Source organism: Toxotes jaculatrix, chromosome 22 (assembly GCF_017976425.1).
Source record: "Toxotes jaculatrix isolate fToxJac2 chromosome 22, fToxJac2.pri, whole genome shotgun sequence".
NCBI classification, from domain to species: Eukaryota; Metazoa; Chordata; class Actinopteri; family Toxotidae; genus Toxotes; species Toxotes jaculatrix.
Window position 1 is genome coordinate 14304357 of NC_054415.1, and position 23638 is coordinate 14327994.

The window sequence follows — 23638 nt, forward strand, 5'->3', positions numbered from 1 at the left end:
AAACCTATTCAGCTAAAATGATGTGAAATGTAAAAACGATGGCGCTAGAAGATAGTTACTTTATCTATAAATAGTTTTAAAATAAATATACCTGTATCACATTGTCTGTAGGATATCTTCTGTCACGTCTACAGTGATTGGCGGCTGAAGAAGTCCCAATTCCCACATTTAATCCTGCTTTAATACTGCACGGCAACGGTTTTCAGATTATTTCTTACCAAAAAAAAAAAAAAACAAGAAAAAAAAAGAAAAACACTCCCATATCTCCTAAAATTTCATCTTCAGCAGATGCAGCTTTCAGCAGAGGAGAAGTGGGACTCCTCCAGCGGCTCCACCTGTAACCCAACACTTTCCTCTGATAAGTTCAACAACGTTGGCAAATCCTCATCAGCTCCACACAAAATTCATCACGGTGCAAAATCAAGACCTTAAAAAGACATTCCCTTATCTCTATCAAAATTAGAAACAAAGTTATGGTTTAAAAAAAAAAAAAAAAAAAGTACAACTACAACAACTTTCCTTTAACTTCCACGGCCACCACAGTTAATTATCAACAGGAACAGCAGAGTTCCTGAACCAATGCAAAAAAAACAAGAAAATACATACAGGGCACATCAACAGGGACACCATAAATAAGGATATAAAGTTGGGAAGGGAAAAGAACCAGACTGCCACTTCGTGACGCTGCCGTCTCTGCAGCGTCACGTCTCCAGTACAAACAGAAGAGCTTTTATTTTGTGATTCCTCGCGTCCATCTGCCTCTCTCCTCTCCGCTCGTGCCTGGCAGCAACGCACCGTCCAAAGGGCTCGGGAGAAGAGACGAGGTGGAGGGGTTGGATAGCAGTGAAGGTACAGTAATGAAGTCTGATTTCGTAGAGTAATAGTAGTAGTAGTAGTAATAGTAGTAAAGGTGGTGGTGAGGGCAGAGAGGGGGGGTGTAGCTGTGGTGTTGCCCTGTAACAGCATGCTAGTCCTGGCTGATTTTTTTTTTTTCCCCAAAGTCTTTTGATCAGTGAGGGAGAGATGGTCCAAAAAAGCAAGCGCTCCGATATGAACACCGGGAGGAGGGGGGAGGGGGGTAATCCTTCCAAACTTTTCATCCACCCAGCAACACCACTTAACTCCCCCACCCCAACCCCCACCCTCGCCCCGCTTTCCTCTTCATCCTCCTCCTTCCTCTTCCTCTTCCTCCCCTACACCAGCTGGTAGCCCGAGCCAGACGTCTGGTCGTATTCTATTGTGTACTGCGTGGTCCAGTCCACCGTCACGGGCCGGATCAGACCACAGCAGCGGATCTCGAAGAAATCTATGAGGTTTCGGATGCAGCCGTGGCTGTGGAGAGACACAGAGAGAGAGAGAGAGAGAGAGAGAGAGAGAGAGCTCTTTTTATCAGAGTCCAACACTGTCTGAACATCAGAAAACATCCAAAACAATCCAAAACAATCTAAACAAACTTTCAAACTAATCGGTAGCAGGAAGCAGGTCACCCAAAATTCAACATTTTATATTTTCTCTTCTTTTTTTTTTTTTTAACCAGCATTTTTCAAAAACTCAAAAGCAGCCTCTCAGTAAACAGTGTTCCCATTACTCTGGATAACCTACAGAACAAACTGTCAGTAGTTTGAGTCTGTAGAAAGCAGCTCCAAAGGAAACTGGGACAGAAACAGGGACACTGTTGCCAGGGAGAGACTCAGCTGTTAAAAATTTTAAATGCAATACTTTTTAGGCTGTGAGCAACACAAAGGAAACTCCCCCCTCCTTCACTGGGTTGGGGCAAAGAAAATCTCAGAGGCTGGTGTTTCAAAACCTCGGCAAAAGTATCTGCGTGGCTCGATAACACTATTTGGGTGAAGCGCTCCTTTAATGTTATTACTGCAGCCCCTGCTGAGGTGATGAAGCCCAGCTCTCTGCAGTGAACAAGTTACAGAGGATCGTTTACTTGAATGGGCTTTCGATGGACGTGGCTGTGACTTTAAAGTGCTTGTATCTCCGAGCGTTCATCCTCTCGTTGGTGGTGATTCCCAGAGCGGCGATCTGAGAGAGGAAGAGGCAAAGAGGTCACCTGACCATTTCACACTAACTTCAGACTAACAAGACAGAAACACTGAAGCTCAAACAGATTACAGTTATTATCAGTGGGGTAGAAAAAGTTCATTCAGACCTGGTAGAGCTGACACATGATGAGCACAGCCACCCACATGAAGTGAAAGACGCTGTTGAGGAACATCCAGAACATCCAGGGGGAGCAGGAGGCGATCTGGGTCAGATAGAGCCAGAAACCATCCTTAGCGTAACTGGTGGCACAGTGGATCCTCCAGTCTGAGGGCGAAGAGGACGGAGTAAAGAAGTTAGCAGAGAAACAGCAGAAAGATTAAAGCGTGGACCTAAGGATGTAAAACAAACAGAGGCTTTCTGACTCACAGGAGATGCAGCCGTACATCATCCAGCAGATCATGCAGAGCAGGAAGAACAGATAACCCATGAAGTAACGGTGATTCCCACTTCCTGTAGAGGAACAGAAACATGTCACATTCTATTTTCAGCACCTCGCTCTGTCGTTGCGGCTGCTTCTGCTGACTGACGCAGGGGAAAGATCAGGAATTCTGTGAGTTTGTGCACAAAGAGGCGACTCTGCTCTTCAACCAGAGTCCAAAATCACCACCAACTGAGTCATCTGCTCAACAGTGGATGCTCATCCTGCCCACAGGCACTGAGTCAGACATGTTTTCACCCTCCACAGAGACTGTAGAAGCTACAGGCTGCAGAGAAGGGAAGCTGTGTCTTTTGTAAACTTTTCTTCAAGTTCAGTTCAACTAAACTTTTTATTGAGCATTGAGAGGAAAAATGTTTGGACCAGGCTAAGAGTCAACAGCCATGCTAGCGGCTCTGTAAGGTTGTATTTGAACACAGTGGTGATTCCAGTCCCAATGCTAACATGCTAATGTTAAGCACGTTCAGTCTGTTCACCATCCTCGTTTAGCCTGTGTCTGAGTCTGGATGGACAAACAGACACGGACATCCACAGAGCCACGCTGCTAGCATGGCTAAAAAAAAACACTGAGTTACTATTTAACACAAAGTCATGCAGATGTGTGCAAATGAAGGAGCTAAACAGCTGCAGAGATAAGAGAAAATAACTGCTGACGTGACAGGGATACTATAGGATACACAGGATATTAGGATTTTAACTGCTGAGTTTAAAATGTCTTCGAGACTTAGTCTTTCTTAGGGGCCCCTGGTCCCAGCAGTCCTGAGGTACTTATTGTTTGTTCAGACGGTTTCCTCACTTTTAAACCATCATCCTGACCACCTGCTTTCAAATGGAAGTGGAAAGAGACCCACCCCCCCGAACTCCTTCCTTCCCCCGGTGTCTCCAGTCTGCAGACACCAAGCCTCGACACACACACTTGCCTCACGGCTTTCTAAAGCCCGGTTCATTTTATTTCCCTCTTTATTTTTGTTTATCTAGTTATAAAAGATTCTGTCGTCATTCATCATCTTGTCTGTCCCTCATTCTTCCAGCCTGTTTTTTTGTGACATTTTTCTTATCTGTCACTTGAGGTTTTAACCCATAAAGGTTTTTATTTTACAATCAACTAGATATTACCTACTAAATCCCTCTGTGTTAGATTGTGATATTTTATTCCCTCAACTCCCTGTTTTCCCTCAGCTTGTCACTCTGTTGTGCACCAGAATAAATTCAGAGCAGAGGCTTTAATGAGGCCACGTGTTGCTTCTTAAAGTGGAATCTGGAGCTGATAAAACCCAATAAAAAGTCACAACTCTCAGTCTGAGGAGGAAAATTATGAGCAGCTGGTCGTTGGAAAGCGCGGCGTGATGCCGTGATTGTTGACATCCTCATAAATCTGTGGTGCTGCTGACGTACCGACACAGTTCCCCACCCAGGGACAGTGGTGGTCGAACTTGGCGATGCAGCGGTTGCAAACGGCGCAGTGTTTGGACCTGATGGGCTTCCGTATCTGCACAAAAACACACACAAGAAACGCTTTAAATAAAATGATCCTCAATATGTATCACCAATTTTCTGTGTGGAGAAAGGAGGCGGGCTTTACCAAGCAGGTGCTGCAGAATATGCTCAGATCCAGGCTGCCCGTCTCTGCCAGCTCCACGATCGTCTGGGGGGAGGAAACAAGAAACAAAAGCAGGATTTTAAAAACAGCAGACGGAGACATGGCAGAAGAAAGAATGAACAACTGAGAAATTCATCTTGCTGAGGTCTATTTGGCACGGCAACAAAAGACTTACTGACAGCGTACAAGCTGAAGCTCGGATTTCCAGCTGAATGATCACACTGGAAACTTGGCTGATTCACAGTGAACTGGGACAAAGGCCACTATGGGATTTACAGTTTAATTCACTTGTGAGAGTGTTTTCTGTTTATAAGGCAAAATACCTTCTATAGGCGGCTTGGCTTTTATCTAATCTGCACAAATGAGAATCTCGTTCCTCTTGTGTGGTTTTTATCAGCTTGCTTTTACAGCTTATCTCTGTGAAAATAAACTAAAGATTCAAAACCCATGATCTACACCAATGTCACAGGAAGGTGGAAGGGGATCCTCTGCGGCAAAGGGAAGGCTTTGAAGCCTTTGAGGTGGCTGACTGGCCTGAACTGTGGAGAGTCCTGAGCTGCCGCAAACAATGCAGGATAAATTTAGCTCTTCGTCAATCACAGGACGGAGAATCTGGGCCTGGGGAAGAAGAGGAGCCCCCGTTGCCCCCCCCCCCCCATTAGAGTGGGATAATGAGGGGCAGAGAGGCTAAAGGGTGAGAGGGACGAGGACTCTGGGCAGAGAGCCAGAGAATCAGTGAAATGTTCACTGCTGAGGTAACATCACACGTGATGTTAGACAGAAATGTGGGAAAAAAAATGTTTACATGTCAAAATAAACATTTCTAAAAAGCATGTGCTGCAGGTTTTATCTAAACTCACAGTTATTACAGTGATATAAACCACAGAGATAAACACTGGGAGGAGGAAAGTGTCTGAAATATAACAGGGAACACCAAACAAAATGATCACAAAGAAGGGATAAGATAACTTTAACATCTAACCTTTTTCTTCTGCTCCTCTGATGCTTTTATGATTCCTGGGTCAGACTTCCAAGATTTTCCAAAGTTGTAGAACAGAGCCATGGTGTTTATCAGGAAGGGCACGTGGACAGTGGCAAAGGGCAGATGTACAGTGAGGTTAAGGAAGACGGTGGACAGACAGCTTCTTCAGCATCCCTTTTATCTGGAACTTTAACCACAATCAATTTCTTTTCATTTTAAACACACACCTACAACTATTACTGGACTGGTTACATCAACAGACAGCTTCAGACCGACACTCTGTTCCTGACTGAATAAAAATAAGCTGTAGTTTCAACAACCTTGTGCATAAAGATGGAGAGATAAGTGTGTGTGCTGTGACAGCTGTGGACTGGCCTAGTGCAGCCTGTAAGGGATTAGTAGCTGAGTCAGTGCTGCAGGTGTGCATGAGTCAGCTGAATCCCAGAGGAAACCAGCCAAGTGACGCTGAGAGACCGTGAAAGTGTCAACACGTGTGTTAATATGTGACCCTGAAACTATGAGCCCATCATTAATGTTAGATCACAGGGACTGAAAATAATTCAAATGAACAATGATCTGTGTAATATGTCAAAATAAAATTGCTGCATGTAAAAATGCATTGTGTATCAAGACAACGCTGCATGTTGTTGAAAGGTCACAGGTTTCAGGTGGGAGGCAGTAAATGACTGCTTCACAAACAATGTCACTTAAACGTGTTACTAATAAAAGTTTAATGAATTCCAAAAATACATATGGAAGCATGCTAACGTTCACACTACACGGTGACATTACTGCTGTCACTCGTCCATCAAAAAACCGTTTATTTCATTACCTCTAACCAAACTGAATCATCCTCTGAATCAAATGTTCGGGTGTAGCTCCACAAACGGGCTTCTCTTCTACTGACTAACAGCTACAGCTGGTGTTAATAGGCACAGTGTGTCTCCACACACATCTGTGACCTGTATTGTCAACGCACACTTGATGTGAACACCAGCCATGAAACACCAACAGCCACAACAGATGATGCTAAAATCCTCAGAGGTGGAAGCCAAGGTTTGCAGCCCTAGAGGTCTGTTGGAAAAATAGTTGCTAGTGGCTGAGAGAGACACCACAGGCACAGAAATAACATGCCCCAACAACAGCTGTGGTTTGTTGGTGAGGACCAACCAACAGCTTTTGTGGCTCTCTCTGCAGCACAGTTATGATTTCACTGATAAGCTCTTTCTCTGCAATGACAGGGTGAGAGAGGCCTCTACAAGTCCCCGAAGACCACATGAAGTCATCGGTCTTCTTAAATATCTCCATAAAGAACCCATCTGAAATGACCTGATAAGTCATATACTCTCTGGGGTACCTCACTGGTCTTCTAACTCAATGACCAGAGGAGCTGCAGAGGTAGTGCCAGTGATCTATGCAGCTCCTCAGACAAAAGGGTTTCAGTGCTTCATCAGGGAGAGGGAGAGGGAGAGGGAGAGAGAGAGAGAGAGAGAGAGAGAGAGAGAGAGAGAGAGAGAGAGTCAGCACCTTCCCATTTTTTTCCTTGTTTCTACAAAAACCGTCAAACTCGTCTTTTTTCTATTTTGGACTGACTCTTGCCTAATTCCAACATCGTCATTCTCTTCTTTTCAAACGCTCACCTGCTGGAAATATAATTATGAGCAGAGTCCTGCCTCCTTTCCCTCCTGAGAAATGAGGAAAATATGATCTGGGCCGGGGAAAGACAAAAAAAAAAGAGCATTATCATCCAGCTCACACCCTCGTCATTTGATCTGGCCTCAACCACAGGCCTGAGGAGGATAACGAGCTCACACCATCGGAAAGTGGGTCAGAAATGGCAGACGTGAAGTTCCAACCTGGAAGGCAGAACAAAGACGCGCTAACATCTTTGCGTTAGCTCCTTGCGTATTAGAATGAAAAGGTCAGCCAAACAGTAAAACCTAACTGAAATGAAAATGTCTCTGCTCATATTTGACCATACAATCAGGACAGGACACTTTAAACCAGATGTCAGAACAAATGAGAGAGTTTATATTCTCATCTACAAACAACAAGTTCAGTAGAGGTTCACTAGAAGTGCAGGCACGTACGAAATGGGGGAACTTAACCAGCGACCCATTGCTGGGCCTCAGCCCACAGTTTATGTAACCAGGCTCTGAAGGGTAAGAATGAGTAAACCGATTCCTCCCTTGACACCACGGACAGGAGATTAAAAGCATCACCATGCTTCAACTGAAGCTCTGTCCGATGGTCGAAATGTATCTGAAACACCTGAACTTAGCAATTTCAGAAACCGTCAATCACGCCTACTTCACACAGCGATTACCAAGGAGTACGTTGGTAAAGTATGAAATGAAATATCTCCAATAGATGGACAAATGATTATTCCATCTTGCCTCTCTGGAACAGCAGGTAAAAGGTTAAGTAAAACTTTGATGTGAGTGAAAACCTGGACGAGGCTCCTGGTGTTGCAAAAGCATGAACAGTGCCACTCACTGGTTCACTTTAAATTTATTATTAACTACTAGTTAAAACCAGCACCACATCATCCAGTCTCACAGAGCTTGTGATATGCATATCGCCTGATTTGCATAAATGTATGCGATTAGAAAACATGCTGCCACTGTGCTCTAATTTGCCTGACTGTAGACAACTGGACAAGAACCAACTGTCCACCTAACAACCCGAAATGTGTGACTACCGACAACAGACAGCCCAGGGCTGCAGGCCTGCAGGAGAAAAGCTAAACTTTGTGTGTTGTCAGGGACATGAAAGAGCATGTCTCTGAACTGAAAAGGCCGGAGAACGACACCATTACTGGAAAAAAAGAGATTCATGGCAGATACATAGACTTAATGACAGCCTTGATAGCTGGAGGGCAAAAAAGAAGCCTGGAAGAACTCGTTTTTCTCAAGCCAATGTCTTCACAGCAAGACCTGACCTGTCTGTAGTCAAAAGGACAACTTTCCATGTGGTAAATGATCCGTGTACGAACAAACATTTAACAATGCACAGGATGTAACATCACCACACCTCTGCTCTTTGAAGGTGAATGCACAAGTGAAAATCTGGCTTAAGGAGCAGGTCAACAGCACGTGTGTGTGTTATTAAAGTTAAGCAGACAAACCATACACAGCAGCACACGCCACACGCCATCCATACAGAACATGCTCCAAACACGTCTCCGGCAGCATTTTAAAATAACTAAAAAGATCCTCAGAGCACAGTTTTCTTTTTCAATAAGCTCAGGTTAAAGACATCTTACTCTCCTTTCCCATTAGTTAAGCAATGAGGCATAAAATTAAATGCCTTCCACAAATGAGAGCTCCCCGCTCACCTCCTGCAATTAGCAGCTTCTAAACAGAAAGGCAATTCTTCCATGAACCAAAAAAAAAAGTGAAACATGTGAAAGCATCCACGCTGAGGCCAACACAAACTCTTTGGAACTGCTTTGAGCAGCTGTTACACACTAAATTCCTCACAATTTCAACACACAGCAGACATGGAAAAGGAAGCAGCATTTTCATGCAGACACATAACTTATTCTACATTTATCACAATGAGACACAACAGCTTTGCGGTACTTTATGCTTGCATTTGCTTAACTTCATTTCCTGCTCTCTCCATAAAGCTCTCTCCTTTCTCACTGCTTTAACTGAAACTGGCCTGTAACTCAATCTCACAAAAGTTGTCGATATCCTCCCTGACTGGAGGTAATATTTGCCAAATCTACTGGTGGATGTAACAGATTCAGAAAAGCCGTCCTGTCTTATATCACATGAATTCTGATAGACCAAGAATAAATAGTCAGTTTTAAACATGGGAGAGAACCGCAAAGTTTTGAATGATATTTTCTCTATCAAAGAGTGAGCATGTGTCACGTTCCAAACCTCTGGACTTCTACTTAACACACAAGTGGACTGTGGGTGAATATAAAATGTGATTTTAGGTGGACACAAAAGCCCCTCTGTCACTCTGAGTGGCTGGAAAGAGGCACAGAGGACTATACTATAACTTGACTCGTGGCCTAATGTTGCACTTAATGTTGGGGAATAGTTCAACAGTCATTGTTCAGTGAAATCCTCAGTAATCTGAAAGGTCACTGAGCCAAACACTGAATCATTTACCGTCTCTCACACTGCAAGTCCCTCAGGACAAGACTCCTCGAGTATCAGCTAAATGCCAAAACTTCTTCCATCACACAGGCTGTGTGGCATTTGCCAGCACAGGAATTAGGAACACAATTACTTACTGTTTAAGCTGGGAAATTTCACTTTTGGACACCAAAACTTCTACACAAAATGTTATAGTGCCCAGTTTTCTATCTGAGATCATCTCAGAACAACATCGCTGGTGCCGTTTAGTAAGTTATGTAGTTGTCTTTATGCTAAACTAAGCTAACTGGCTGCATACAGTCGCTATATTCTAACTGCACAGACATTAGAGTGGTATCAAACTTTTCTTCTAACTCTTGGCACAAAAGACAGCCTCAGACAGAAAAGGATATCATTCCAGAACCAGTAGAACCAGGTGGTGTACATCCAGAACTTGGTGGCCAGGTAGATTCCCAGAGGGAGAGCGCTGTGCATGGAGTGGTCGAAGAAAGCCCTGCACAGAGAGAAGACAGGAGAGGAGAGGGGAGCAGAGGAATGTCACTGTGAGCAGTGTTTCTTAAAATGGCCTCATCAGTTAAGTTCTGTGTTTTATTTTGTTAAAATTTGTCATTATCTCTGCACTGCACTTCCTGTCAATCACAGACATCTGATCACACCAACATCCGATCATATGTGACACAACCTGACTATAACAGTCACTATTATGTTAATTTTAAAGGGCAATTCCAGATCAATACACCTTGGTCCTGTTATAACAAGGCAGAATTTTCCTTTAATGTGCATCATTCCCATTAAAGACACTGCTCAGCTCATGACTTATGTGTTCACTACATCAAGGCATTCTTCCTGCAGATGTGAAACCTGCTCACTGCAGCTCATATGGATGAATGCAAACCTGAGGCTCTGAACACTTCAGTCAGACAGCAGCAAAAATAAACCAAACCGTGACCTGATGACACACTGCAGCTGGACTCAGCCACTCTGATATTCATTACTGTTTGTTTTTTTTCACCAAGTAAGTATTCGAAGAATGTCAGTAATTGTAATGCTAACACACTGGTTAATGTATGTTATTGCAGTCACACAGCTAACAGCAGTGACAACAAACTGTACCAGCAGGACCAGATGGCAGTTGTAATGGAGTTTAAGCAAGGGGTGTAGTGTGTGTGTGTGTGTGTGTGTGTGTGTGTGTGTGTGTGTGTGTGTGTGTGTGTGTGTGTGTGTGTGTGTGTGTGTGTGTGTGAGGGAGATGGAGGAAGAGAATGAGTGTTAGTCACTGCATGAAGAACGTTGGCAATTATGTGTGTTTACTCACAAGAATATTGGTACATACAATCTGTGTGTTGGTTCAGTAGAGACTGTGTTTATTCTGAAAACTATGTCCTGTAAATTCTTTATTTTATATTACGTGTGCGTGCTGTCCAGATAATGTGCAGCTTTTATATAAACATATAAGCATCTTAATATGTGTATTTTTTTGGTGAGGTTTAGGTAAGTGTGAAATTTACTTGGAGAGGAACTGCACGGCCACCCAGACGCCGGCGTACATGAGGCCCTTGATCAGCCATGAGTCGATATCCAGGTCAGCGATGAAACCAACGAGCCAGATGACCACGAAGGGCGTTCCCAGCATCACCTTCTGCCTGAACTCCTGTAGAAGGAGAGGGCGACGGGACAGATAATGGAAAGAGACAGGTGGTATAGATATGAAATGGAAAGACGGAGGTTGATGGAAAAAAAGGAGTTGAGAGGGAGGAAGAGAATAAAGTATTGGGACAGATAATAGAGAGAAAGATGTGAGGATTGGTAAGAGACAGAGGAAGAAAGGAAGATCAAAAAGGGATGAAGGAAGACAGAGAAGGCAGAAATGGAAAATACAGATGAGACGTGGACCAGGAGGAAGGAGTCCCGCTGAGCATTTTGTAGCTATGGAAGGTTTTCAAATCTGTTATAAAAAATATAATTCATGTCAGTCGTGGTAATGACTCATGACCCTAAATAAGTACATACAGCACTGGGGTATAAAATACATTACGTATTTCCAGGACTCCCTATCTGAAGCTGGAGAATCAGAGTGAGTTAAAGGTGTATTTACTTTATAACTTTAGCTTTTACGTTCTTTATAGATAAACAAATAGATATATGGATTAAGTCTTTTTATAGCCCTGTGCAGTTTTACATATTTGGTCTCTTTTAAGCTGTGGACTCAGATAGGAAGGTAGGAAGGTCAGTTGTATTTCAAAGCTGTACAAATGGCCTATGAAGCTCTACTTTCTACAGGACTGGGCTTGACACTAGGGATCTGGACTAAAATTGAGACAAACCTCAGACCTCAATGTGATGCAAATTACAGTCTACAATCTATAAACACCGTGACACATTGTTAGAATTTTTGCGTGGAGTTTTCTTTGTAGGGAAACTTTCTGTCTAATTCTAAAATTTACCTTCAGTAACTAATAATGTTCCAGCAGACAAGTGGAAAGACAAGAGCACATTTAAGCTGAGTTAAAACAGTCTGAAGTTGCAACAATAACAGGTTTATGCATGCATGATTGTAAAAACAAAAAAAAAATTATAAACAAAATTACTGTAGAAACATTTAGAGACAGAAACCAACACACAGAAAAAATGACACATCTTCTTCCAGGGAAATTACCGACCACAGATGTTGGTGTGTTTTGGCTGTGTCACCTGCTCTGTCAGGCAACAAATCAAATATCTCAACATCCCGTATCCAAGCATTCAAGCTCAAACAAGTCCAGCGTTTGAACAGAAGACGTTCTTTATCATCAGGATGTATGTGAATGACCACCCACTGTGGTCAGACCGGACTGTAAAAAAGTTGGCTTCCTGCTTTGCTCCAGTATTTTCGGGTAGTCACATTGTTAAATGCAACAGGTCATTTAAAAGGCCTCTCCTTCCTGTCAGACTGTCTGATTGGGGCCGTGAAAACTAGTAAATGACTGACAAACTGACTCACTAACCCAGACATGTTGTGGCACTGCAGCAGTAAAGAAGTTCAACCTGGACAAATCTGGTCTGAGCACGTCTGTTTGAACGGAGAAAGAGAAAAGAAAAGAGAAAAGAGAGGTCGCACGGTGAACTACAAAGGTGTGTGTGTGTACCTTGTCCATCTTCAGTCTCTTCAGGTAGGACGGGCTGTCATAGCCTTTGGCCTGCCGCGCTTCCTGTAAGTGATTGATCATCCAAACATTCTTCCTTTGCTTGGCAAGATCTAACGGCGTTTCCCCCTGAAAAACAGAACAACAGAAGACCAGTGTGTGCACAGCGACCATCACAAGGCTCTGAAACCCCTGGTTACATTTCCACCAATCTCAGTGAACGTCTCTTTGCTGTAGAAACAGTTAATACGGCAATACTGGTATGCTAGGACAGTGGACCAAGCCGTGAGGAAAGCATTACCTTGATGTTCTGTGCATCAACGTTAGCGTTGGCATCCAGCAGCAGGCTGATGACAGTGGTGTTTCCGGCCAGCACCGCCCAGTGCAGCGCCGTGTTCTTGTGATATTTGTCGCCGAGGTTGACGGAGACGTTGAAGGTCAGCAGCAGCCGGGTGGGATCCACACTATCACACAGAGGCAAGAATCAAGTCAGACTGAGCCACGTTAGTCTGAAACCCACCTGACAAACACGTTTCCATGACACATTACAGAAAACATACAGCTGTGAAAGTTAAAGCGGATTCAAATCTGGTTCATATTTAATAATTATCTTCTATTGGTTTTAAGAGTATGTGCTAGTAAGACACTAATGTCATACGAAAACTATCCATTACATTTTTTATGTTTTATTTCGTTTCTTATTTACATAACTGAATAACTTTCCTCCTTTCTTAATCATCCTACACTTCTATTACATGCTGCTAATAACATAATTACCCCTCATGAATCAATACATGAGATTACTACAAATATAAATAAAAATGATCAGCGAGAAAATCTGCTTATCAGGGAATATTCACATGAAGCTGAGCAGCAACACTGGGACCCGTTTCCCTGTGTTAGCAGTTTGTCTAATGAATTAGGACTCATTTATATATGAGTCCTAATTCATTGTGTGTGTGGCTGCAGTCAGCAGAAACATGCTCGAGCTTGTACATATGTTTAAATGGACTCTGACTGTGTCTCCGTGTTGGAGTTTTTCCAGACACCAGAATCTTCATTTAATGTTTATTCGGCCTTTAGTTCAGGCACGACACAGAACTAAACACCGAGCCAAAACAGCAGCTACGTCAAGCTATATTTGTAACTGTAACATTTAACTGTGATATACACACCTGTGTGTCCTGTAAGCCGCCCACATCAGAGGAGTCATGCCGTTCTGATCCATCATATCCACGTCCTGTTAAAGAGGAAACGTACAATAAAAATAAAAACGAAACTGAAGCAGCATCACAATTTTCATGTGGTGTCTTATTCCACAACTAGGAAAACTTTCAAATCTGACAGGAAAAAAAAAAAAGCTGATAACATGCAGGAACAAGGTGACAGAAGGATGAGAGAGGTGATAGGGCTCCCCCTGATGGAAAGCACCGGCACAAAATTCTGTCAACAGACGTGTTCCCAAGGGCCTTACAAAACCAAATGATAGTGACACAAACAGGAACAACAGATCATAAAACAGTTAGAGAAAGTGTGTTGTTTTATATGAAGCACTTTGTTAAAACTCTATCTCAACAATTACACCACAGTTTTTATAAATACCAAAGTGGACTATACTAATGCAGAAGTGATTTCCTGTCAAACCACATTTACTGTTTACTATTTACTTCTTTCTGCATTTTAAGATTATTTTCTTCCGCTTCAGCCTCCCCTGCAGGGTGTTTCCTACCTGTCCTTTGGCAATAAGGTAGGCCACGATGGAGGTGTGGCCGAACTGGGCGGCCAGGTGGACGCAGCTGCAGCCCTCGCCGTCGATCAAAGACGGGTCTGCACCGTATTTCATGAGCTGCACCACCATGGATAGATGGCCTTGCCTGGGAGAAGATGAATAGCAATTCACAGGAGATTATTATATACTCACAGCTGTTAAAGCGTTACATCTGCACATAGAATGATGTACCCTTGTATCCAGGCACAATATTGAGAGACTGAGTCCCTGTCTTTCCTCATCATTAAAATGCCTCTCTGGTGATTTGCAACATGCTTTTATTGCATACAGTATATCAGGTTTTTAAACTGTAGTTTTATTACTAACCCCGTCTGCAATGTAAACTTCACCTCACAGAATAATAAAGCCTTGAATGGAAATTGGCAGAAATTACAGAAAGTGTGTGTGTGTGTGTGTCACTTTCACCACACAAAACGAGTAATTTGCTGTGCTTAAACCTGAGTAGACTCAGCCTGTAAGCCTGTAACACCCAGCACGTACACTCCAGCATGTGTGTGTGACGCTGAGGTCATACAGAAAAGAGGCGATCAGGGGCTTTTAAAGGTCAGTGGCAGGTGGAGGGTGAGACGGGACTCTTATGTGTCTGTCTGTGTAGCAGCGATGGTGCGGATGCCTGTTGTCAAACCTATCAATAATTCAAGACAAGCACCCCCCCTGTCTGTTTGGGAGGGGAGGGAGAGCAGTTGTGGATCTTATGTGACCTGTTCCTCCCAACCACTTTACAGCTCCACTGAGCGATCATTACAAAGAGGAGGGAGGAAATAAAACACTTTCAAACAATCAAGATGAGATGGAGGACCTACTCATAAAACAACAGCGTGGACAAGCAGTGAAGTATGCAACAGCAATAAAGGAGAAGCTGATGGTGAACAGTTAAGGGTTAAGTTTATAAATGTACGTTTGTCTGAGTGGTTTAGGATGAGACACAGAGTGAGACACTGAGGAGGACAGTCTTCTGGCACGGCTGACCTTGCCATGCTTGATAATCTACTGACAAATATAAGACAGAAGCTAAACTAGGTGCCTCTTAGAGTCAGTTACTTTCTGTTATAACTGTGGATCAGACGTGGATAATCTCAGGTAAAGGCTCTGTGTGGGTGTGGGACATCTTTATCTGTGGTGAGTCTGTGTTACCTGGTGGCCCAGTGCAGAGGTGTGGAGTTCAAGTCTCCTCCCAGCTGGTCAACTATGGCTCCCTTTGATATGTAGTACCTGCACATACACACACAATCATAAGGCAAAACTTTAAACTGGATCCACACAACAATCTGACCACATTTTGTTCATTTAATCTCAGTGTGGATACTATCGTGTGTCACCATCTGTATCTGTATCATATAAATAAATATACTTTACTTTATTTCATTCGAACAGCATCTTGCCATTTTGTTAAAAGGAAGAACTGACACCAAATATAAGCAATAATTAGAGAAACATACAGGAGGTGCTGGAGAAGGTCAGACCCTGCCAGCACTGTTTACAGAGGAAAACAATTATTTATTTAACTTTACTTTACTTACTTATTTAGATGTTTATTTATTAAGCTAGTGGAGTACACTTCTTGATTTGCCAGTGACCTTTTGCTGATCAATACAACCACATATTTCCACCCCCAGCTCCATACGAGATCGAGGTGACTCACTTGACCAAGTCTATCCTGTTGTTGATGGCGGCCCAGTGGAGGAGGGTTACATTTTCTTTGTCTGGCTGCCGAACGTCGAAGCCCGCCTCCACCAACTCCCTGCAGCGCTCGAAGATGCCGTACCTGAGGAAGAGGGGCGGAGAGGGATTAAAGTCTCCTCACCAACACATACACGTGCAAACACAGATAAGCACAGGGTTAAATAAATCAAACCTAGACACAATGACAAAATGCACACGCTCTGTACATAAAAATGGACACACACACACACACTAATGGACATCTTAAATAAACAGATGAACAGATATTCAGACTCAAACAAGACACCCGCATTGTGGCATAACTTGTCACTGGCTGTCTTTAAGAGGACATTCCTAACCTCAAATCAAAACAACATAAATCTGCGGTTGCCAAATCTAACAGCCAGTCAGACAAAGCTTTCACTGTCTTATCAGGAAGATATATCCACGTTTCTTTTTTCCACCCAACCATGAAGTTTCAAACCATTTCTTAAGCTGAGTCAGAAAATCACACTCAAAAATAGTAGTGTTAGTTCCAGATTTAAACTTCACAGTACCTAGTAAACAATGGCCACCTCCCAAACAGAAAACTGTGTTAATTCTGACACACAATTGCACACATTATCCACTCACTGTGTGGCTTTGACAATGTCCCAGGTGCTGTAGTCGTCCACGTGGTTTTTACGGCTGACATTCTCACTGTAGCCATGGTTGTAATGACTCTGGGGTTTGATTTCCTGAAAAGAGAGAGGGAGGACAAAAGAAAGAGAAGCACATGGATGAAGATAGGTCAGCAGCATCATCATCATCATTATATTGGAACATAGCAAAATGCTTAATGCTCCTTAAATCTGAATCTTCTGGGAATAAAGAAAAAAAAAAGAAATAAGGGAGCTTGAGTGTTCACGAGGACAGCAAGATGTTGGTTGCCAAAGTTTATTCAGTGTCATAGGCATGACAGAAACAAGTTTGGAGCCCCTGGACTACAGGACAGAGCCTACACAGTGCCTTACTCCAGAACACTTCAACGTTAATCTAAATAGCTGATTTAGGTGGTAGAGAGACAAAGACAGACTTGTTGAATCCTGCTGCTGCTGCTAAAGAGTTAATCAGTCACACAGATGTGGCAACTGGGCTATTCACATTCAATTAGCCTCCATAGCAACGCCACGGAAACCACAATTAGCCTCCATCACCCGGAAACGAGGGCTGCATCTGGTAAACACAGAGCACCCACACCGGCTTCTGCCATCCTGACTCCTAATGAATGGGTACTGACTCTTGTAAACTGAGTTAAATAATTCATTCAAGTGACATAGCAATACATGTAATTCAATTATATCTATTTAGTAAAACTGCCTGTAAATTGAGAGGTAGACAGGGGGCCACAGAGACTTCAAGCTGTACCATCTTGCCTCTGAGTTCAGCTTGGACCTCCCTACAGCACTGGGGGGGGGGTATGCTGAGCCAGCATCTCTGCCACCATGTGGAACAGTGGTGGAGAAACAAGATGGAGAAGGTGCACACTAATAAAGGGAGGTTGTGGTTTAAACACTCACTAGGTAACTTGAGGACAATTTTTTGTTGAATATTTCAGCTGCAATTTAAATTGTGATTGTTTTCTATAAACTACAAATACACATAGTATTACATGGGCAAATAATAAAATAAATAATGGCTGAATTCCATGTATCTGCTTCAGTTTCAGGGTCCTGGCGTTGTGTATGCTTGCTCACGGTCACACTGTCACGACACAAAATGAACAGAACCATTATTAATATAACACATTTTTTATGCTAATTTACCAGTGATACATGTATTTTAAATTCTTAACTTAAAATACATTCATGGCACAGTAAAATTAATTAAACATTCTTCACATTTTCTGGTCGGAGAGTTAATTCTAATTAAATTTACTTTTAAATTTTCTTTACCAGCAGGTTAAGCTTGAATTCCTAAATGCCAAACATCACAGATCATTAACACTAGTAGGGAGAAAAGATGCTCTGATATTACAATCACAATACAAGGGAGAAGTAAGAAGCTAAGAGCAGCAGAGAGGGGATTATATTCTAGAGAGTAAATCAGACTGAGGAGGAGGACGAGGGAGAGGAGTGTGACAGGGGAGATATGAAGGTGACCAGCTCGTATTTTTATTCCTGTATTTTAAAAGCGTCAAAGCTGCTAGGAGGTGTTTGTACTTCTCACTGCCAAGTTTTGGTCGTTTTTACAAATCCATACGATTCGTTTCACCTACCCCATGTGCTATTCAGACTAGTTTAGCTGCCAGAGAAACAGGGGTGGGTGAGAGTCACTCACAATTCTGATTGTGACTGGGCTAAACTTTTATTTATTTTTTTTTTCCTTCCAACTGGCTGAAAAACAGAATACCCAAGAAAAAGTGGGGGCTCATAGCCTCCTCTTTCATCTGGTTATTCTGTTGAGGGAAAGTGCCTGCATCATTCGGCAGGGAAACTGATTTCCTGTCAGTCCATGGACAGGGGGAAGAGGGCTTGGCTCTAAACCCTCAGACACCAGATGTTAAGTAACTTTCTCCATCTCGGCCGTCCATGGAGATAGCCTCTGACCCTTTGCCAATCACGACAGGCCCCACTCCCTCTCTTCGGTCCCTCCTGCCATCTAAAAAAGCTGACGATGGCATTTGGAACTGTAGTGATAATTGCAGTCTGTGCGGTCGCCTCTTAACGGTGCACCTGCTTACTGGAAATGCATGCAACAACTTGGAAGATGGCAGTGATGATATCAATTAAACGTATCATCCTTTTCATGATGGCCATTGATTTTAGATTGGAACCTCATCTGTTCAGTGAGGCAGCAGGCCTGGCTTTTGTCAATGGAGCTGGTCAGTGGGACATATGGCAACCACTCCTGGGGGGCGGGTGTATGTCACGTGCCTTGAGCTAAAAATGTTACACAGCACCACTTCTGAAAATGAATGTTTACTGGGTTGCAGCACAATCTCCTCCAGTAGTAGCAGAAATAATGGGAGCAACAGTACAATAAGGAACCCATTCTCAGTCTGAGACCATTTAGATTTTAATCAGGAAAATATACAGCAAATAAATCGTAATTGTTTTTTTTTTTACTGCATCTGTAGCGACTACTATGCTGAGACTAAATTGCTTTGTAACTGTGTTCCTCCTCTTGCTGGCTGTAGCCATTGCTCACAATCAGATTCAGTCTGAAATTAGAGCCATTTCAGGGGACTAATTCAATATTCAAGGCACAGTTTACATCCAAGGATCAGGAGGAAGCAGAGGGGAAACACTTGATTGTAAGGAAATAATGGGAATGCTCCACGGAAACAGAGTGCATGTTTTCCACTTTGCACCACAGCGAAGGATGAAATCAAACGACTGTCCATGTCCACAACCTATCTGTGCCTTCCGTGCAAGTAAACTCATTTGCATTTTCAAATGAGACTGGAAGCAAAGGACATTCGTATCTCACATTCCTCAAAAGAGGAAATGTTTGCATTTGACATGTTGAACTGGTTCAAGGAAAAAAAAAAGGAAAAAAAAAAAAAAAGAGGTGCATGGCTCATTTGAGCATGCAACTAAAGTTCCAATGCTCTAATTCAGGTGCCTCATGCATTCAGCTTCACTCTGCTCTCACTACAATCTACGAGATGACCCAGATTCCGAGCAGCACCCTGCTGAACGGAGGAGCAACTTTAAGCCAAGCCTGTGTAGGCACACCAAGAAAATAAAGTAAATTTATGATGGAGCTACCACTGCAGACAAATTTCCTCACAATGACACGTAGATGTGCAGCCAAAAAGGTCGTACTCTGAATGCTGCTATACAATGATTTAAAGAGGCTGTGCCACCTCTAAATTCATTGCAAATGCTTCACCTCTTGCAAAATTGAAGAAAAATAACCTTTGGACAAAGAGCAAGCACATTTGTGGTCTCGCCTTGTGTGTGAAGTGTCAACAAAATGTCCTACACAATTTCTCTGGTGCAAATTTAGATTTATGACAGAGTCTTTTCTGCCACTCCTGCACAACAGAGGTCAACTGCATAACAATAAAACTTTTCATCTCCACCATACAGTACCATTGAAGGTTTTTTTTTCATACTTTTTCACCATTTTACCATTAATCTCTACTGCTGGTATCTGTGTGTATGTTAAACTTCAGCTGACAGCTTTCTCTTCCTGTATCTTTCTACCTGTATACTGTCAGACACCAGCTCAGCCTCCAACACCAAATCTTGACTGACACAACTACTCGACTACTAAGTTGGTCTGAGGTCTCAGGTCAAGCAGTGACATCAGGATAAACAAAACTGAGGAAGGCACCACTAACAGTCCATTGTGTCAAGGGGGCAAAGAACAGTTAGTAGTTGTACTTCCATTACTAAAGAGAATTCTCCGTCTTATAAAGCAGATTTGACACAGGTGTCAAAAAAGACAGACCTTTGACAGTCAGTGAAGACAAAGAGGAAGCTGCTTGTGTTAAGCCCCTTTAACACCTGACACAAAAACCACTAACACCCACAAACATCTGGGTTTTGTCTTCAGTAGTCACAGGCATTTATCAGCTCCAGCTCAGTGGCATGAGTGACAGAAACATGACATACAGGTGGACACACTAACTTCCTTCTGTTTTCTGCATGATGCTATGACACACGTTGAAGTTCCAAACCGTTGGCATGTAAACAACCAGAAACGTTTAGAGTTTGATACAGTCTATAGGAACAACATGAAACAGCAACTTTGTTCTTTGTGTGCAACGCTTTAACATGCAACACTGGCAAGACAGAGAGGAGAGAGTAAGTAAGTAACTGCTGTAACATAGTCACTGGCCTCCATGCTTGTTCTATACTGCTTACTGACGGGTTTGTGACGTTGAACATAACACATCAGAAGAAAAAAGGCTTACTGTGCCACAGAAAGGAAGCAAAATATCAGTCATACAGCAGGACAAGATAGGGGAAAACTAATATTCTGTTTAAATGCATACATTGCATGTAATTTGCATTGCATTTTCTGTGTCAATAATAATAATAATATAAAATCTAATTATTATTCCTAACAGAGACATTGGTTCACCAAAGCCAAGTAAAGCTCGACCTGTAGTAAACCTTGGTTGGGGGATGACATATGTTGACTGACTCGGATCAGCTGTCAGTGTGGGTATAACCCAACTGCTTCGGATCTAAAGTGATATTACGTTTCACTGCAGCATCTAAGGAAGAAAAGCGTCTCATAATCTCCAAAAGAGAGCTTAATCTCTACTCATAATCAAAAGACTTGCTGAATAATGAGTTGGAGGATGACATTACAAACTACTCTCTGCCTTTGTCTTCTCTTCCTGTGTGCAAACCAAAACTGTCAAAGAGGCGGGATTAAGATACAGTACGCATTTTCACAAATGCAGCCGTTAAAGTTAATTTGACCACGTTTTTTTTTCATTATGAGATTATGTATGAACAGGGAGCCAGTACTGAAATGGAAGCAAATTTATCTGCTGCTGCTCAGGATGCAGCAACATTACCACTTAATTGAATTAAACTTTTTGAATCAGCAGCCCATATGGCTACTAGATTTTCAAGACACTCTCATCTTACAATATCCAAAACCAGATGATACAGCACCACATCCTTTTCTTGTTGTTTTCACTGGGCACAGTAACTCATCTACCAACATCCTGGGGACTGACATAAATCATCTGAGCTGCACACAGCCAGGATTAACAGTTACAGACCCTGAAGGTAAATTAGCTGATCTGATCTGGGGCCTACAAACCAACAAGCAAAACAGGATAGCCAAGAGGGAAGGCCAGTCAACTGGCACTGAAGAATGTATGTATTTTAACCAGGTGTAAAAGCTCTTCTTGATGATTAGGTTACCTGCAAAGCAAGGATAATAACTAATACCAAGACAATTAAGTTAAGGCCTATTAAGTTACATCTGGCAGTGGTAGCTATAGTGTATACAATGAAATAAAATTAATTAAAATGGGTGACTTGGGCTGAATAGGCTATAATAAAGAGAAGAACATAAAAACAAACACGTTCCTGTCAGGTTAGCTTGTATGTTTAGCTAACAATGTTGAAATTAACCACATTCAGCTGCAATATCAATTATTTCTCAAGTCACTGTAGGGTAAATATGGCAGACACAGTTTCTTATGGTTAATTAAACGACTAATTTCTTTATGTTGATTCACAATATGTTAAATAAACACACCAACGAAACGTTTACAACGATATTAAATGACAGAAACAACAAATGTTAAGTGACATATTGACAGTTAACGCTGCTGACAACCCCAACCAAGTGTAGGTTTCATACTAAAATACGAATGTGTGTTTTGTTTCTTTTTTAATGGATTTAAAGATTAAAATTCGTGGCTTTTAACGTTAACTTACTATAACGGACTGAACACCACAGCTTAATGTTCGCTTACACATTTGACACCACTTTACATCACCGCAGCTAAGCCAGCAGCAAGCCCTGCCAGTTTAGCTACAGAGCTAACATCGGATGACTGCAAGGATTAACCATTAACGTTACCTTCCCCGTTACAGACTTTATCACACTGCTTACAGTCTTGTGTACTAGCTGCACGGCGTCACTGCCACGGAAAGCACCACCGAGCTTAACGTTAACATTAACACGAACATCTGCCTAGCGTCCACTGGCTATGCAGCAGGAGGAGGGGGCCAGCGTTAGCACCTTTAGCATCGTTAGCTGCTTGCCACCCCCCACCGGTGCTTTTGCAAGGGGCATCGGAGTTTCCAAAAAAAAAAAAAGCACGGCAAAACCACACAGGCAACCACACACATACCGGTGTAATACGTTTTGTGTTTGTTCATATGTGCGTGCGAAAGCGTGAAGTCCCAGGACCGTACCTCGGGATGGAGAATAGGGACGCAGCCAGCTTCTTTCTCATATTCCTCCATAGCGTCGGCCATCTTGGTGGTGATGTTCGCTGAGCATGATGGGAAACAAAAGGCTGTGTAGGGGGGAAGCAAACAGAGGAAGAGAGGAGAGGAGCTGTCCAAAAAAAAAAAAAGAAAAAAAAACAGATGAAGGACAGGTCTCATCACACGAAAGGTCACATAACCATAGCATGTTATGGTAGAGGGTTTGATATACAGCAACAAACAAATAATATCAAATATTTACAAATGATTATTATGCAAAGACTGCCTCTAAGGTTTTATGTTACAGTAGCCAGCTGTATAACACTGTCAGGCTATAATAGACATTCAAAGAGAACATAGGGAAAGATGTATTTCTACAGCACAGGCCCCCTAAAACCTGCATTATTAGGTGTCTTTTACAAGAGCTAGAGCTGATGATAATTTTTCTCATGTTACAGAAAACAAAATGGCAATTGTTTCAGAAAAAGCAGGGGGGGAGTCCATAGTACAGTGTTGCCTCTGGGTTAGTTAGTTAATTTTTCAAAGGCAGGCTCAACCAGACCAGTAAGGTGTTGAAGTGCAGGTCTAAGTGTTGTCTTACATTCTGTTTTTAGATGTATTGTGTGTCTGGTATATCAACAGTTTTAATTTCATTCTGCCTAATGGACACTCTACCAGTCAGACAAGTTCAAATACAAGAATGTTTTGCTATTCAGTTTTGCTTTAAAGAACACGAGTATGAATATCCTTTGCACACGTGCACAATGTGCATAGCACAATAATGTGTTCCTGCATGTTTACAATAGAAGCTGCTCATTTAGTTTTAGATTGAAGCTGTTGTAAAGCCTTATGCAGAATTCTTTAAAAGGGAAAAGAAATCCTGCTTTAAAAATAAACAAACAAACATAAAGCAACAATTTAATGAATAATACAAACATATTTTCCTGATACAAATAGAACAGAATAATAACGAAAATAGGG

General features: G+C 42.4%; 1 protein-coding gene across 1 annotated transcript; it reads right to left on the reverse strand.

Annotated features, from left to right (window-relative positions):
- Nucleotides 1–1162: 1162 nt before the first annotated feature.
- zdhhc17 (zinc finger DHHC-type palmitoyltransferase 17) lies at nt 1163–22705 on the reverse strand. Its single transcript, XM_041030395.1, has 17 exons — nt 22643–22705; nt 16395–16498; nt 15742–15864; nt 15234–15311; nt 14040–14184; nt 13486–13550; nt 12612–12774; nt 12314–12439; nt 10697–10839; nt 9581–9681; nt 5074–5198; nt 4074–4136; nt 3887–3980; nt 2422–2505; nt 2162–2319; nt 1940–2034; nt 1163–1332 (listed from the first exon to the last, which is right to left on the reverse strand). The coding sequence occupies exons 1-17, from the start codon at nt 22703–22705 to the stop codon at nt 1194–1196; spliced, it is 1869 nt and encodes a 622-aa protein (XP_040886329.1). The 3' UTR covers nt 1163–1193.
- Nucleotides 22706–23638: the final 933 nt, after the last annotated feature.